This window comes from Oryzias latipes, chromosome 3 (genome assembly GCF_002234675.1).
Source record: "Oryzias latipes chromosome 3, ASM223467v1".
NCBI lineage: Eukaryota > Metazoa > Chordata > Actinopteri > Beloniformes > Adrianichthyidae > Oryzias > Oryzias latipes.
The window spans coordinates 18,735,181-18,751,020 of NC_019861.2; the positions used below are offsets into that span (position 1 = coordinate 18,735,181).

At 36.6% G+C, this 15,840-nt stretch overlaps 2 protein-coding genes across 7 annotated transcripts in view; one reads left to right on the forward strand and one right to left on the reverse strand.

The window, feature by feature from the left end:
• Positions 1–6,972, reverse strand: part of apba2 (amyloid beta precursor protein binding family A member 2) — a 53,471-nt gene extending 46,499 nt beyond the window's left edge. For 2 of the 4 annotated variants that reach the window (XM_020713654.2, XM_011489564.3), the window contains exon 1: positions 6,828–6,971. The gene's annotated coding sequence lies outside the window, so the exon portion shown is untranslated. Of the gene's footprint in view, positions 1–6,452; positions 6,576–6,827 lie in introns of those variants that run through there. The other 2 variants (XM_011489571.3, XM_020713649.2) reach the window with 2 other exon arrangements.
• A 3,901-nt stretch (positions 6,973–10,873) lies between these two features.
• LOC101166118 (synaptotagmin-7) overlaps positions 10,874–15,840 on the forward strand; it is a 100,185-nt gene continuing 95,218 nt past the window's right edge. The window contains exon 1 of one of the 3 annotated variants that reach the window (XM_020713656.2): positions 10,874–11,353. In XM_020713656.2, the coding sequence (XP_020569315.1) occupies positions 11,320–11,353 (34 nt within the window). In that variant the 5' untranslated portion in view covers positions 10,874–11,319. The remainder of the gene's footprint in view (positions 11,354–15,840) is intronic. The other 2 variants (XM_020713661.2, XM_011489545.3) reach the window with 2 other exon arrangements.

Here is a 15,840-nt window from a genome sequence, read left to right on the forward strand (position 1 = left end):
AACCACTGGCTTGTGGATTTTTGTTTAACAGACTCACTAGGTTTATGTGTCACAGAAATCTATAGTGATAAAATCATTTGTTTTTAAAAAAATATTGACATATTTTGAAACTTTTAAAGAGTAAATCTGGTGTGAGAGGAGAGTCGACCTTAAAAAACTGTTGGTGGTCTATTTGTCCCAGTCTCATTTTTATGTAACTTCACAGCAAAGTTTTGTACAATCTATGTAAATGTTCTCTAAAAAACAAATTGCTGCAGTTGGAGTCTAATTGTATCCCAAAAATTCATTTTCACAAACATTTTAAATTGCTCGGCCACCAATACTTCATGGAGGATGCACTCTGCAATTGGTTGTCAAATTTGTTTTTTTCTGCACTCCCCAAACTGCAACTGTGATACATCAGCCATCTAGTTGTGTTTCTGTGGTTTTATAGCCTGAAAAGCAACACAATCATGTCTGCTGTCAATCAGCAAATATGTAGGGTTATAATGGTGACAGCCCACAGGCTGGCCTCATCATCATACTTAAATAACAGCCCTGGTTTGCATTTATGGAAGAAAAGAAAAAAAAGACATTTGCCTCTGCATCTTACCCAACACTGCTTCGTGAAATAGCTTCAATCTGTCTGTGAAAAGAAAGAGTGCATGCCAGATGTGACTTTGTCTGCAGACTCCAACAATGACAGCAGCAGGTGAGCCAACCCCCACATCTAAATGCTAATGACATGCTGCTCCTCAAATAGAAAATAAAAAAGCAGCTAATGAGATAGCGTGGTGAATGCCTCGGAAATCTGAGTGATGACATACTGTGACAGCACCCTGAAGAAGAGGACTCAGCTTCTGACTTACCAGGCAACAAAAGGTAAACATTCTATAAATAGGTCAAACGTTTGTTAATACTAACCTACACACAAGTTTAGCTGAAAAATGACTTCATCTTGAGGAGCCTGTAACCACTATTAACAATCAAGTAAGTACTAAATAAGCCGTATATGTTGAGAACTACATCTGAACTATCGTTATGCGATAAGCAAAGTACACACTAAAGACTCAAATGAGGACAAAGGATAACTGTCTGTTGGATACTACTTGGCCAGAAAATCAATAAGTGCTAAATTAATTCAAATTAAATGGTTATTTCTAAAAGGGTCAAGGTCGTGGCTAAAAGCATAACTAAAATGAGTCCTCAGTTCTGACAGATAATCGAGTACCTCTGAGGAAGAACAGATGAGGCAATCAGTCTAAATCACAAGTAAGACCCTTGAGCTCAACACCATCTACAGCAGGTGGTATGAATGCAGCTTCTAGTTATCATACACCTGGCTCAGCTGGATGATCTATAAAGACCCACTGCGATCGTCTTTTGAGCTATTTTGAAAGCGTTCCAGGTGGTCTTCTAATTATGATTTGGCAATTTTTAGCTAAAATCAAAAAACCTGTGTCATTTTCTAGGACATAGTTTGTGCAGAGTGGCAGGAGTTCATCAGAGATTTGCCTCTGAGTTGTCGGCAGGACTATTGTGTGGAGATACCTGCTCCTCTACCTCTCTCAATTGCTGAGAGCTCCCTGTTTACACGTTCTCCCACTAGGTTACAATCGCTCACAACCCCAACCAAACATTAGCGGTGCTACAAAAATGGCGAGCAATATCAGAGCTATCCAGTTGTACAGTTTTGAGCCAGATGCCAGCTCAAACAAGGAAAACAAATCCCGGATCTATTTTTCTGTAAGTTGATGCATCAGAATGGAGCTTAGCAGGGAACTTGTGGCCCACCCTGTGTATTTTCTACATCACAAATATACTCTTTGACACTGCATACTTTTCATCTGCTCCTGATTGATATATGTTCTCAAACATCACAAAAATGCCACAAGAAGATGTTAAAAAACCAAAAACACAATTTTCACCGGTGGGTCTTTAATGCCCCTCTGTGACTAGGAGCGGTGGTTACACTCCAATGTAAGTCAACTGCTCCTCGTCCCATTATTGATTGTGTTATGTTGGGTTCTCTTTTTGCAATAGTGTTGTGGTATCATAAAAGTGCTTGTAAATGGAATTCAATTTTGTACACAGTAAAAAACCCACACTAAATTCTTTTTAGTTTTATTCATAAGGGGTATCCATTCAGTTCAAGTGTTGCTTTGAAGACTGGAAATGCAATATCTGTACGTGGTACACGAAAGCACAATGTGCTTTTGAGGATATTAGAAAACACAGAAGACGAAAACAAATGTAATTGTGGAACACAAAGGCAAGTTACAATAACCAACTCGGAAGTGAAAGCGGGCGACGACCGGCATTCAGACACACATCCAGTTAACGAATGAAGCTGTTTTAAAAGCCTCTCTTTCTCTTCCTCCCTCACTCCCTCGGTGCCGCTTCAGAACCATTCTTTGGTGCAACCCATGATTAATGCCCCCTTGAATGGGTTTCTCTTTCACCAAGCACTGTGGGAGAACAGTTTCCTTCGTCTCTTCTTTACCATTTTGCTTTCCTCCCAATGTGACCTAATTTAGTCACACAGTGTGAAACTGATTTAGACTCATTTGAATGCTGCCTCCATAAAAAGAGGTGAGATGCTCTATCTTATTGTTGATTTTTTGGAAAACACTTTTTTTTTTCTGGGAATTGTCTGGTTCCCAGATTATAACTCTGGATTATATTTTATGAATCTTAATTCAAGAACAGTTACAGGGAACAGTTACAGGAACCTACACTAGAGGCAGAGTGGAACCACAAGCGACTATGTTCCCATTCTTTCCCAACTGATAGTTGCTTTCATGTTTTGTTTACAGCAGGTGAATGAAAATGGTGAGTGAACAGTTTTAGACGAGGGATTTCTATGAAGGTCCAACACATTTCTAGATCTCCTTAGTGTTCTTGAAATCGTCTCATCAACACATTTGATAATGAGTTTTTGTGCAAGATAAAATTGAATTATAACACTTGTTAGTTGTGAAACTCTGCATACATACATACATATACAACTGCATGAATTTACTTGTCCACAAGTTCTCTCTTGTTTCTTTGGTGTTATTTTAGTATTTCCAATTTAATTAGATTTAGTTTGAAAAAATGCTAAAAGATTTTCAGTTTTAATGCTTAACGTGAACAAAACTACAACATAGTTTAAAAAAAACTCAGATGACCCACTTGGTAAATATTAAGACAATTCCGATAACAAAAGGATTTTGTGAACAGTAATGAAATCTTACGTCAAGACACACTGCAATGTGTGCTTTTAAGTCCTGAATTGCTTTTGGTTTTACACTTGAAGTGGCACACTGTCATACTGCAAGCAACACATCTTGCTGGCCTGCAACATTTCATGTGAGCCTATTCATGCCTGAACTAGTCACTGCTTCAAAATCAATGACACACAGTTATGGTTCACTAATGGTTTGGAAAATTCAGACCAAACAAAAATGAAATAACCTGGGAACTGACTTTAAAAATGACTAAAGGAGAAAAACAGGAAACATTATTATTGTTATTTAAACAATGTCTTGATCTAGGTTTGCTGCTTTATCACTTATTATGAACTTTCTCTCGACTCTTAAATATGTAGTATTATTACTACATCCTATAATATGTAAATCCTAATTTGTTTTAAGAAAAAATGTCTCCTGTGTAACTCAAATTTAAAAAAAAAGTTGTTTCTTCCTCTACAGAGAACAATAAACTGGTCCTTTGCACGAGCAAAGGTTTGGTAGCAGAAGAACAAGAAAATTATGACCACTGAATGAAAATGTCTTCAAAGTTGTCTCATGGAACAAGAATTATAGGAAAATTATATTTAAGAAACAGACGTTAAATGAAATAAAAAGAAAACTATGTGTGAAAACTATCTATAGTACTGATCTAAAGAAACTATTTTATTCTATCCCAAGTAGATACAAAAGTGAAACAAAAAAGCTTTGGAAAACATTAAATTGAAAAATCACTGAATATACAAAAGAAAAAGAAACGCGTATAGATGATGATTATCACATAGAACAGTCTATGGGAAAATCTTAAATGCAATGTTATCTTTCTGATCTAGTCATGGTGAGTCATTCCTTACAGTCTTATTAAGTTTTAAGGCCATTCGGCTGAAAACCATTTATCTGTTTGACAAACAGTTTTTGTGCATTCAAAGACGCAATGACAACAAATCAACAGAAATCAGTAAAGATTAAAGTCTCTACTGAGGGATCAAGGTGCCAATCTCACCTGTAAAATGAATTTACCAAAACATTTTACTACAAAACAACACACATCCACCATTGTCTTTTTAATTACGGGTCCGCTTTTTTAATGATGCATACCCACTTAATCCAAAGAGGGGTCATGGAGGCACAAAGTGCTTACAGAGCAAAAATGTAAAATAAAATCAAAATTTTGCCCAAGAATTTTGAATCCAAAAAGAAGACAGTTTTGATTAACATTTTTTAACTAAAAAACTGAACCTGTAAAACCTTTTCCTCATGCAACAAAGGTTTATTTATTAGTTAAGTGAAGGACATTTTATGACAGACAAGCTTGGAAAATAGTGAAGTATTTGACCCTTACATTGGCATTTAAACCAAAAGAAGGAAGAGATATGTTACATCAAATTTCTTCTGCAGTTGTTAAACAAATGAACATGTTTATGCTTGTTGCTTTTTCAAACTTTGTGCTGCAGTCTATTTGCTTTACTTTGTTAGCAGAACAGTTGTATTTGTTGTAGCTGTAGCTAATGTAGCATTCAGATAGTATATTAAAAAAATACAACCGGTATTGTTCTTACTGTTATAAGATAAACTTTATTTTGAAATGTATATTTGTTCCCAACAGATCCCTGGCACTGGGAAGCTTACAGTCAAAGCCAGCAACTGACTGTTTTCAGGTTGGTTTTACTTATGATTAGGATTAAATGTTGTTCCTAAAAGATCCCTGGTAATGGGAAGCTTATGTTTTACAGTTATGTCCAATAGTTTGTAAATGGTCTCACTGTCTTTACATATATTTTCAATGTTTTTGTTTCTTTGAAATCCCTTACTGTATGTTGAAAAGTTGTGCATTTCTAATAAAGGAACAAAGGAAATCTAAACCTTTTGTTATTCTAGACACTTAAATGTTGGCTGTTGGCCACAGTTGAAGGGGAAATATCGGTTATCGGTATCAGCCTGAAAAAATGATATCGGCCCATCCCTACTACTTACCCTAAAGTTTTTTGTTGTAGCTGTAGCTAATATAGCATTCACACGGTATGGCAAACAGAATGCAAATACTAATGCTGAAACTCACTACATTAACTACATGGATTGTAAATGTTACACAACACAGCTGAATCAGAATTTCTTAAGTTAATAGTCAATAGTTACACCCAATCCCTTCCTGACTATTTGTCTAAACAGTCGGCAAATTATGGATATTGTATTTTTGCCTACTGATAGTTAACGTTTCAATCTCCATCACATATTTTTATGGTCTTGTTGCATGCAAATAGTGTCTAAAATGCACAGCAATCACAGCTATATAGATCAAAGAGAAGCCTCAATAGTAGAAAATGCAACAGTGCTGAACAGAGAAACCAGGGTTGTTGTGATCCACATTGATTTCAGGCATTGCTTGCAGAGCTGCAGTCCAAGTTTTGAAGTTTGAAAAAAAAACAAAAAAAAGAAGAAGAAGAAAGGAGACCCCTGTTTTATCAACAAACTAGGATTGTTTTTAAATAGAACATATTTAATTTAAAAAATAGCTTAACTTTACCGGTTTTCTTCCTAGAATTAAAATAAGGGTTTTACATGTCCAAGTGAGACGGTTATGCTTCTTTGAATCTGATTGAAATTATTTGAGGTGTGTTGTTTACTTAAACATAAATGTTTGTGTTTGGTTATAGCTGGCTCCAAAAGACACTTAAACGTGGTGTTACAAAGCATATATGAGTGGACATAAGACACTAAATAAATGTGACAGAAGCATAGTGCTCTGTTCTCCCTCAGAACAAAGAACAAAAAGCCCCCAGACACACACACAGCATATAACAACTGTCCTACCCTGTAGCTGGAACTGAAGGATCCACAAACCCACCATAACACCACATATACTATAGCAGCATTAAAAACCAGTACTTATGACAAGGACAGGCTGCGGAGGGCTATTTTTAGCTTCATTTCTGAAGAAAAGAAGTGTTTCTTATTTATTCACTGAAGGAAATGAGGAGAAAAATTGGGCTTTTTTTAAACAAATTTAGCTTAGCAGGTGTGGCTAATGAAGACCTATTTTCCACGTAAGAACTTAATGGGAGCTGCAAGGTGGCGTTTTGGAGCAGCTACGAATTGAAGTGGACAAAAATTGATGACCTTGCTCTGCCATAAACATTTAGAGCCCGTTCACAACCCAGCTGAACTCTAAATCGATGACATGAGGCGTAGACTGAGCTGCGCAGGGATGAATCACCGACAATCGTGACAATGCGTGTGCGGGACCTTCAAACGAAGCTTCTGCGCGAGGAGTTCAGGGGATTCCCGGTGAAAACACGCTCGTGGACGACGACCAGGAGGAAGAGGATGAGGAGGAGAGGAGGAGAAAACACGTTTCCATCGGAGTTAGACGCCCTGTTCTTAGTACATAACACGGATGCTGAAGACAAACCTACGAGCTGAGCAGTCAGCATCCGATACTTCAGTCAGTGATCCCAGCGATGCGCATTCGTTTTTAGTATCTTCAAAACATGTATATATATATATATATATATATATATATATATATATATATATATATATATATATATATATATATATATATATATATATATATATATATATATATATATATATATATAAAACCAAAGAAAGACCTACCAGGAGAATGCCTTGCGTTGACGAGTCACATCCTTCTCAAATGATTGAGGGATGGAGCTTTGCTGGTGGCATCAACGTGTTTCACCGACCGTCAGCGTATGGAGCGGCGAGGGCGCCCCGGAACGAGCATAGCATAAGCGATTCACTGCGGTTGTCTGGGTAAAAGCATCAGAGGTGCGTGGAAAAACAGTTTCAACGTCAGCATCCTTGCAGCGACCCCACTCGAGCAACGCCAGAGCGACTACTTCTTAAGGACATTTATATTTAACAAACATTAGGGCGCCGTGGTTTTAAGTCTCTTGCCCAAGGGCTGACACAGATTTCAAACCCTTTAATGTACTGTCACCTCTCACTTATTACTGGGGTTCAGAAGTCAACTCTAAAATTCCACATTTTGAGTTCCAGACCATCAGAGAACACTGACCAAAGTTATCTAATTAAACAGAATAAATTACATGCATACCATAAAAACAACAGTGATCAGACAAATGAGCAAACTAAAGAAGATAAACAACCTTCATCATAGTTGGCTGTTTAATTTTCCCAAATAAGAAGCTTTTAGATAAATAACTTCTGATTTGCAGCAGGCCATTTATTTCTCATTTTATTCTAAAGTAGATTTTTCTTTTTCATAAGGGAAAACATCCTATTCATTTTTCTGTTTCTATTCTGCAATGAAGTGGTGATTTTACCACAGGACTCTTTTATTTTATTTTACTTTAGATTAAGGAATATTAAAAACAGTTAAACATTTGGTATTTATTTATTTTATTTAGAGACAAATGTATTGAGGCTTTGGGGTTTTTTGTGTTGTTGTTGTTTTGGTCTTTTTAATTCCTTTGACAATCTTTTTTTAGAAAACATTTTTACATTTTCATGCAGTTTAACAGAAAACCCTCTTTTGTACATCTGTTTGATGTTTGAGAAATCAGAAAAATTGGTGCAATGCAACAGAACTGTCTATTTTGTATGCCCTTTTTATTATTTTGTCTTTGATTGTGTTACTGCTGCATTGTTCTTTTTTTATTATATTTTATAATACCTAATTTATTTGTTGATTTTTTATGCTGCCTGAGTTCCCCTCTTTGTAAAAAAAAAAAAAAAGTATTTCTTGTGAAAGTTGCCAATCCAAATAATGCAGTCTTGTGCAAATTGAACAATTTTATAAAAAATACATTTCACAGAGGGTACAAGACCCACAGCTGTACTGAAACATACACATACATATTTATTCCTTTTGGTCAGCTCAAATGTGGAATATAAATGAAGAATGTTTTTAATTTGATTTTCAAAAGAATGTCAATAAATTATAGACTTTTAATGGGTTTGAATATCATTTCAATCCAAATTAATTTCCATGATTGTGTTTTAGATAAGTTATGTTTGTTTTCCTGTAAGGCAAAGGAAAAAGTGTGCATTCACAAAGAACACATTCCTATCAGGTGTTTTACCTCAGCTTTGTTGTCCAGGCCAGCAGTCCCTCCAAGTGGCCATATTTAGACATTACAGTTTTGTGTCGACACTTTTTTGGTAATGAAAGAGTTAAATGTCATTTTGAACAAAAGAAAACGATTTAAAATTGGTTGTTGTACCACACTCCTACATTAAATTTAAATGATTGTTTTTTTTTTAAATTGAAAGAGCACTTACTAAGGCTAAGATGAATTACAATGAGTTAACATTGATTCATTGTAATTAATATTAATATTAATATTGGTCCCTTATATTAAACAAGAATAATGAAACCTTAATGTGAAGAAATTTCATACCTTTTTAGATTAACAATTTTAAAAGATTTTCAAAGATTGTTTTTAAAAACAAAGCTTTTTGGGGGAATTAAATTTTGGAAGAATAGGTAACCAATTCTGCCCATGGATTTTAAAGAATTTTTCTGAAGAAATGCAATTTGCAACATGTTAAAAATTGTAACTATGATAAGCAAATATTTGTTAACTTACAGAAACAATTCATAATCTTTTTATTTATTAAAATTGTTGGCATTTTATTTCATAACTAATGAGTGGGGGGGAGGAAGGAGAAGTGTGTGGCTTCTGAGCCTCAGGTTGCAGATCCTTGTTCTAGGGGGCCAACAGCAAAGTCAGGCTTCCAAAAGGACTCATTAAAATCGACAACAGTCGCCATCCTCATCCAGCATTTAAAAAAACTTCCAGTTCTGCTCTGTCTCCACAAACGGCCCTCCTCACTCCCATCAGGAGTTGAAGATGCAGCAGATCCTAAAACCACTGATTGTGCTCTGTTGCTGATGGACATTTCTGTAGGTTTCACTCAGAGAACAAACTCACAGCAGGTGTTTTGATTATTCCTGAAAGCAAGACCGTTTGCATTGACCAGTGAGAAGAAACTCCTTGGACAGATTATGCTTAAATGCTTTTTAACCACAGCCAAACACTTCTGTCTTCCCATTCATCCTATTGTATTTACCAGATTCATGTTAATGGCCTTCACTCAGGTTTTGATTGCAATTAGTAACATGTTCATGAAAAGTATCCACGGCCACCAGGTTTCTCTGGTTTCTAAATGTTCAAAATTGACTGCCTCACAGTCTCTTTAGTCAGCCTAATGCAAGCCTGGTCACCATATAAACTCTTCTTCTAATCCTATATTATGCCAAATGGTAGTGGTTCATTGAGGGATGTGGGGAAAATCAACAAAACAGTGTTGTTTTTGAGGACATAGTTTCTGCAATAGTTTATCAGAAATTGAGTTGTGGGTGGGACAGTTGGTGCAGAGTAAGCGATCCCCTACTTTGTGTCAGCCACCATACAGTCTCTTTACAACCCCAAGCTAAAATTACAGGTGCATCAATAATGGCTAGATATATTGGAGCCATCCAGCCGTACAATTTTAAGCCAGATTTCAGCTCAGATGAAAAAAACAAAGACCAACATGTCTCTATTCGTCTGCAAATGGATGGGTCAGAATGGAGTGGAGCAGGGAGCTTGTAGCTTACCTGTAGCACCATAATCACACCAATGGCATTTGTTGTCTGCTCCCAAATCACAACAATATGAATAAAGAAATATTCAGAACCACAACTTTAAGCTTCTTTTTCTTTATATATGTTCTCCGTCATCAGAAAAATGCCTCAAGAACATGTTAAAAACAAACAAAATTACAATTTCCATATAAGTGGATCTTTAATATACAATCTAACCTTAAATTTGATATCTTTGTGTTTTCTAAGTTAAAATTATCATTGCATAAATAGACATATATTGTTTGTATCTTAAAATGTTTTTAAATGGTTCTAGTGACTAAAGAGATTAAATAAGATCCTCTTATTTACAGTTTGACTTGACAATTTCTGGCTGCCTGAACATGCCCAACACATTACAGGCAAATTACATGTAAATAAGCAAATATAATGCTTTAAAGTGTGAGTGTGTATTTGTGCATGATACTTTATCTGAACATTATTTAACATATGTTTCAATTAAACTTTGAATTAAAAAAACACGTTTTTCTTCATATTTTTGAATCATTCACTAACACTTGAGGAACTCTAGAGGGCGCCAATAAACCGTGAATTACGCGCTACTTGTGGCGAACGTGAACAGTGAGTAAATGTTCTTGAGATGTTTGGGTTCAGTGGCTGAAATCGGATAAGTACTCTGAAAGTGTCGTGGCTTCTCATGACATGGACACAATGTTGAGTGTGGCAATAACTGTGAGGGAAAACACCGGATAACCTGTTTGGTTGTGCGTACAAACATGAAATTTATACTTATAAATTTTGACTCTGACATTAGAAGCTTGACGCGATGGTCTCGTCTTCCTGTGATTGTTTTTAATAGCTTTATAAATGTTTATATATATATATATATATATATATATATATATATATATATATATATATATATATATATATATATATATATAAAGAAATTGAATTTCCCCAATGTGGGATCAATAAAGAATATCTCATCTCATATAAGGAGAAATGCAAACTGTACCTATTGAGGATGACGTGATTTTTGTCATCGAATGATTTGCTTCTCACTTTAATCGATGTAGATTTTCCACCCAAAGCTGGTCTGTTGGATCCAAAAACCTCTACTGGAGACCTCAGTGAGCAGCGTGGATTCGCCCCGTCAGCCTCCAAGAAGACGACCTCCTATTACTTCAAGTCACCCCGCCCGTCTGCCTATCGTCTCCTCCCCTAAACCTTAACAGCGATCAACCTTTGGAGCGGCTCTGTGTTGGACATCACTGACCCTGAGGGAAAGTGATAGAGCCGAAACACATAACTGCAATATTCTCAAGACTATCTTCTTTGACATCAAACAGCAGAATTAAGGGGAAGAGGACGCAGAAGTGCGGGCGCGTTTGCGTGCCTGCCGAACAATGCGCTGAGCGCCAAAGCATCCGATATAGACTGGAATAAGAGTTCATCACGGGAAGTGTTTGGAAACGCGCGCAGTTTTGCAAGAAACAAAAGGCGACCCTAAATGCGCACACTGTAGGAAGAGTCATGCATCTGAACACACAAGAAGACAACAGCAAAGGTGAGCAACAGATTTACGCTAAATAATTGGAGTTCAGTCTGTCTGAAAATTGCAAAGCTCTCGCGTTGGTTTCCCCAATGCCCTTGAGTGCGTCTTGGTGATGTGTAGAATATGCTGAGGGTCATTCCAAGCTAAAGGTAACGGCTGTCATCGACCGTTACTAATCTGCCTATGCGCCTCTCACCGGGGCGCGCTGGGAACGCTTCTCACGGCAGCGAAAAGGGATGCTGGTGGCGGGATGGAGACTGTCTGCGAGACGGACACTTATTGAGCACTTGTTGTGCTCGCCTTGGACCGACCCCCCTCCATCCGTTTTTTCCACGATGTGACCTGTGCGTAAACGCACAAGGTCAAAGTGATTGGCAGCTTTTTTAGGGTTGTGGTGGTGTGGTCGTCTTAACTGATACCACGGACGCGCGCCCTCCGCTGTGGTTGGAGGGGAGGATGAGGGAGCAGACGGTGTGTGTAATGACACAAAGCTTTCCATCATCATAGGGCTAAATGAGAATTGCTGCCTCTTCCAGGGAGCCACAGAGAATCATTTCACTCTCCGGCTTTGAACTGAGGTCGAGGTCACCGACGAACACCTGATGCTGGAGGAGATTCGTCCCTCAGCGTGACGCAGCCTGAGCCTTGTTACGCATAATTAAGAAACAACGGGACTGCTGTTATGCACACCACACCCCTTCTGAGGAAGTTTAATGACTGACATGCAGCTGCAATAAAACCATCATTATATAATTCGCTTTCATTTTAATGTTGATCGCTTCATCTTTCTGTAAATGCACATTTTTTAAAATCCTTTTTGGCAAAACAACTAACCATATCTTTACTTCACACAAAAAAATTCAAATATTACCTCATAATATCTAGTTCCCCAGGAGAAAAGAACAAGGAAAATATATTTCCTTGCAATCCTTAATTGACAGCCTTCATAGAATGTTAATATATATTTTTTATCAGCTGTAAGCTGTGCACTGAGGAGTCCCTTGTGTGATGAATGGTCCTCTTAACAGTGGCACACAACATCAGCCCCATCTAAAATGTCTCGTAACCTCATTGTCAGATATGATCCCACCGGGGACAAAAGATGAGTCACCATCCTCAAAATGTTTTCATGATTCCATGACAGTTCTTTTTATTACTCAACTTTTAGAAATACAGGACTAGGAGAGCTGACCCATTTTTAGGGACACGCTGAGGGTTACGCGGTCAGGACTCAAAAGTGTGGTTACAGGGGATCAAGTTTGTGGGTACACTGTCATTTCCCCTGAATTCCTGCAAACATAAATTTGCATTACCATCATGATTCACTCACAAATATCGCAATAATTAGATAATTGACAAATTATTCACTAATTTAGCAACAGTGAGTACAAATCTGTCCAGATGTTAGGCCTAATGGTAATTAATGAAGTTTTTTTTTTTCTCTGACACTGCTCCTACCCCCATTTGTAGCTTTTTTGGGGTATGTGTTGATTCATGAAAGCACTAAGTTGTAGTGCCAAAGTCAAATAATGTCGCCTAAAGTCATTTTTAAAGCCTGAATTATAAATGTGATTTAGAAACAAAATCATTTTGCTTCATTTGTTCTTAGAGGATGTGAAATAGATTTATAAAATGAATAAAAAAATTATGTTTATTCGTATTTATTTTTTGTGTCTCAGCATAGCAAAAAACTACTGAGCTAGCAAACCTTCATCAAGCAATGCTTTGATTTTTGAACATCTTTAGTATAAGTGACTATTTATGTAAACTTCACCAATAAAACAATCAGGATAAGTTATAAAATGAAAATGTCAAAAAATAAATAAATCATAAATTAATAACAAACATAGACTAAATTATTGAATCAATCATTATTAAAATCAAATAATAAATTATGAATTTAAACCAAAGAGCAAATGATGGTGATAAACAGCTCTACTAATTTATTGATGCTTACATCCATTGATCGATAGTCCTATTTCACTGAGAGAAATGATGATTTATTACTAAAATCATGTTTCATCACTGTCTTGTTGTGGACCATGAGAAACTAAATGAATAAATACACTGGTAAAGTAGTGTATCAGAACCAAGCATCAGAACGCAACAGTGATGCAGCATGACATAAAGTAATGGTGTTTTATTTTTTTATTTTTTTAAAGACTTTGTTCTGAGTCTTGACCATAAATGAAAAAAAAAATAGTTCAGTTTATTTTCTGAAAGAGGTCCAAAAGTTGGGTCTGAAATAACTGAGTTGTATGAGTGCTATAGACAAAAGCAATAAATCTGACTTCATCAGTTTGTCATTTTTCCAGCGCTGTCTTTGCTCACTTTCTGTCTTTGAAACTCCTCTCTTCAGCAGTGAATACCTTTTTGGCCAGCAGCAAAATTCTTTCACATCAGCTACTCCTCATCTGAGACTGCTCAAAACAAAAACTTTGCCTCATACAAAAAGTATATAATACAGAATATTATGTTTATACTGTATTATTATTATTATTTATTATGTTTATACTAATTATACTATGTAGCCACAAGGGGGCCTAAGTCTGGGTCCCCCTGTGCTGGTCCCCAGGCTGAATAACATACAGGGTTGTGTCTGGAAGGGCATCCGGCGTAAAGATTCCCTGCCAAACCACGCTGTGGCGACCTCTGAAGGGATATGCCAAAAGGTGAACAACAACATATTTAATTCCCAGTAGTTACTGTTCTCTGCCAATCTTTTAAAAAGTAATTTTAGTCATGTAGTATTTCCTTTTGGAAGTCTCACTGTGTCCCAACATATCTCTTGGACTCCACTTTTGTTTGCTTTGCTTTGTTTTCTTTGCATTTTTAAGGGAGATACAAAATTAAAGACAATAAAAATAGCCTTAGTTTGCAAATGTTGACACTGTTTATATAGAGATTTAAAAAAAAAACTACCATATAGCAACAGTACCGTAAGGAGAGCACCAGATTTGACAAAAAAGGATGCATATCCTTCAAAAGAAAGTCATCACAACACTGTGACTCCAAGATAAACTGCGAAGTGATACGTTCTGTAGATCAGTACCAGCCTGGTTATGATCCTACATGCACTTCAGTTAAGCTTCTTGTAGTTTAGGTAATTTTGTTTTCACTGATGTTTCCATTATCCAGCTGTTGGAGCAACGTTGTCGCCTTCGGCTTGTTAGCTTCAAGTTGTCAACATCAGTCATTTTTTTATTGCTCTAAGAGAAGTCTTAAAGAGAAGCCATTAACTAGTCTGAAATGTATTTTGAAGCTCATGATATATTTATCATTTTTTTTAATACACTGCCATGGAAAACAGTCATGTTCTACAGAGGAGGTTTAACCCCTTGGTGCCTGAATTTATTTCCCGCTATGAAAAAAAGATTTCCCTTAAGGTTTTGCTTTCAAGTTGATGCTAAATTAAGGCAATTTTGAAGTATCAATAGGCTTTACGGAAAAAAAAATTGTTGACATTTTTCTTTTAGTTTGACCCACAGATTAGGGTTTGATATTATACACCTTAGGGGGACAAAAAAAGCCCCAGAAAGAAACGAATGGATGGAAACTTATTAGTGTTTTGAGACAAACTATGAAAGAGGGCAGAGAGAGAAAGTGGTAATTAGGAAACAGGAAACAAAAGGTATTTTTATTCCCAGTTCGACTGCGAACCTCAGCGGTGGGAAGCAAGCCACTTAGGTTTCAGACTCAAGAGACCAGATGGCTCAGACACAAAAGAAGAAATATTGCTCTATTCGACTTAATAGTGCACATATTTATAACCAAAGATAAACCTGATAAAAGATCCTATAAAAGTCACGACTGAAATGAAAAATCACACTATGGCGAGCAAAAGAAAAGAGGCTATGTTTAACAAAGACAGGCTTACATGGGGTCAAGAGGATGTGGTTTTGGGAAACTGTCATCAGCTTTTTGTGTGTGTGAAATTTGAAATAAGCTGGAATTAACAGAAGCGTGTTTTTAGTGTGAGACACATCAGCAGGTTTGTCAGCTTTTTGAAGGAAAAATATTAAAGAATCTTATAAAAAACCTTTGATTTCATGTTGTTTTCAAAGGGTGATGTATTCATTAACACTTGGGATGTTTCACAAATAGTTGTGTCACAAGAAAAGCACAAAAAATGTGAGATATTTGTCTGGATTGGATCAACATCTGTTGAAAGACTGAAAAAACTTGACATAATACTGACTCTTTTTTGCAAACCTTGGATTTTGGAGTTTCTGTTTTCTGTGTCAACGTTCTGTTTCTTGAACTCCTCAAATTTCACACATTTCAATTATTAATAAAGGAAACGATTTTGGAAACCAGTGGAGGTTGCATGGAGGAAAGCGCAGCCATAGCAGAAGTGTGGGCTGAAAATGTTACTGGCAGATATGGGGGCATGATGGAGAAGGCCAAAAATAGATAACAGGAGACAGAGGGAGAGCGGAAGAAGGAAAAGTATTGTAGGCTTGGAAAGAACATCTTTACACTATACATCATTATATGGC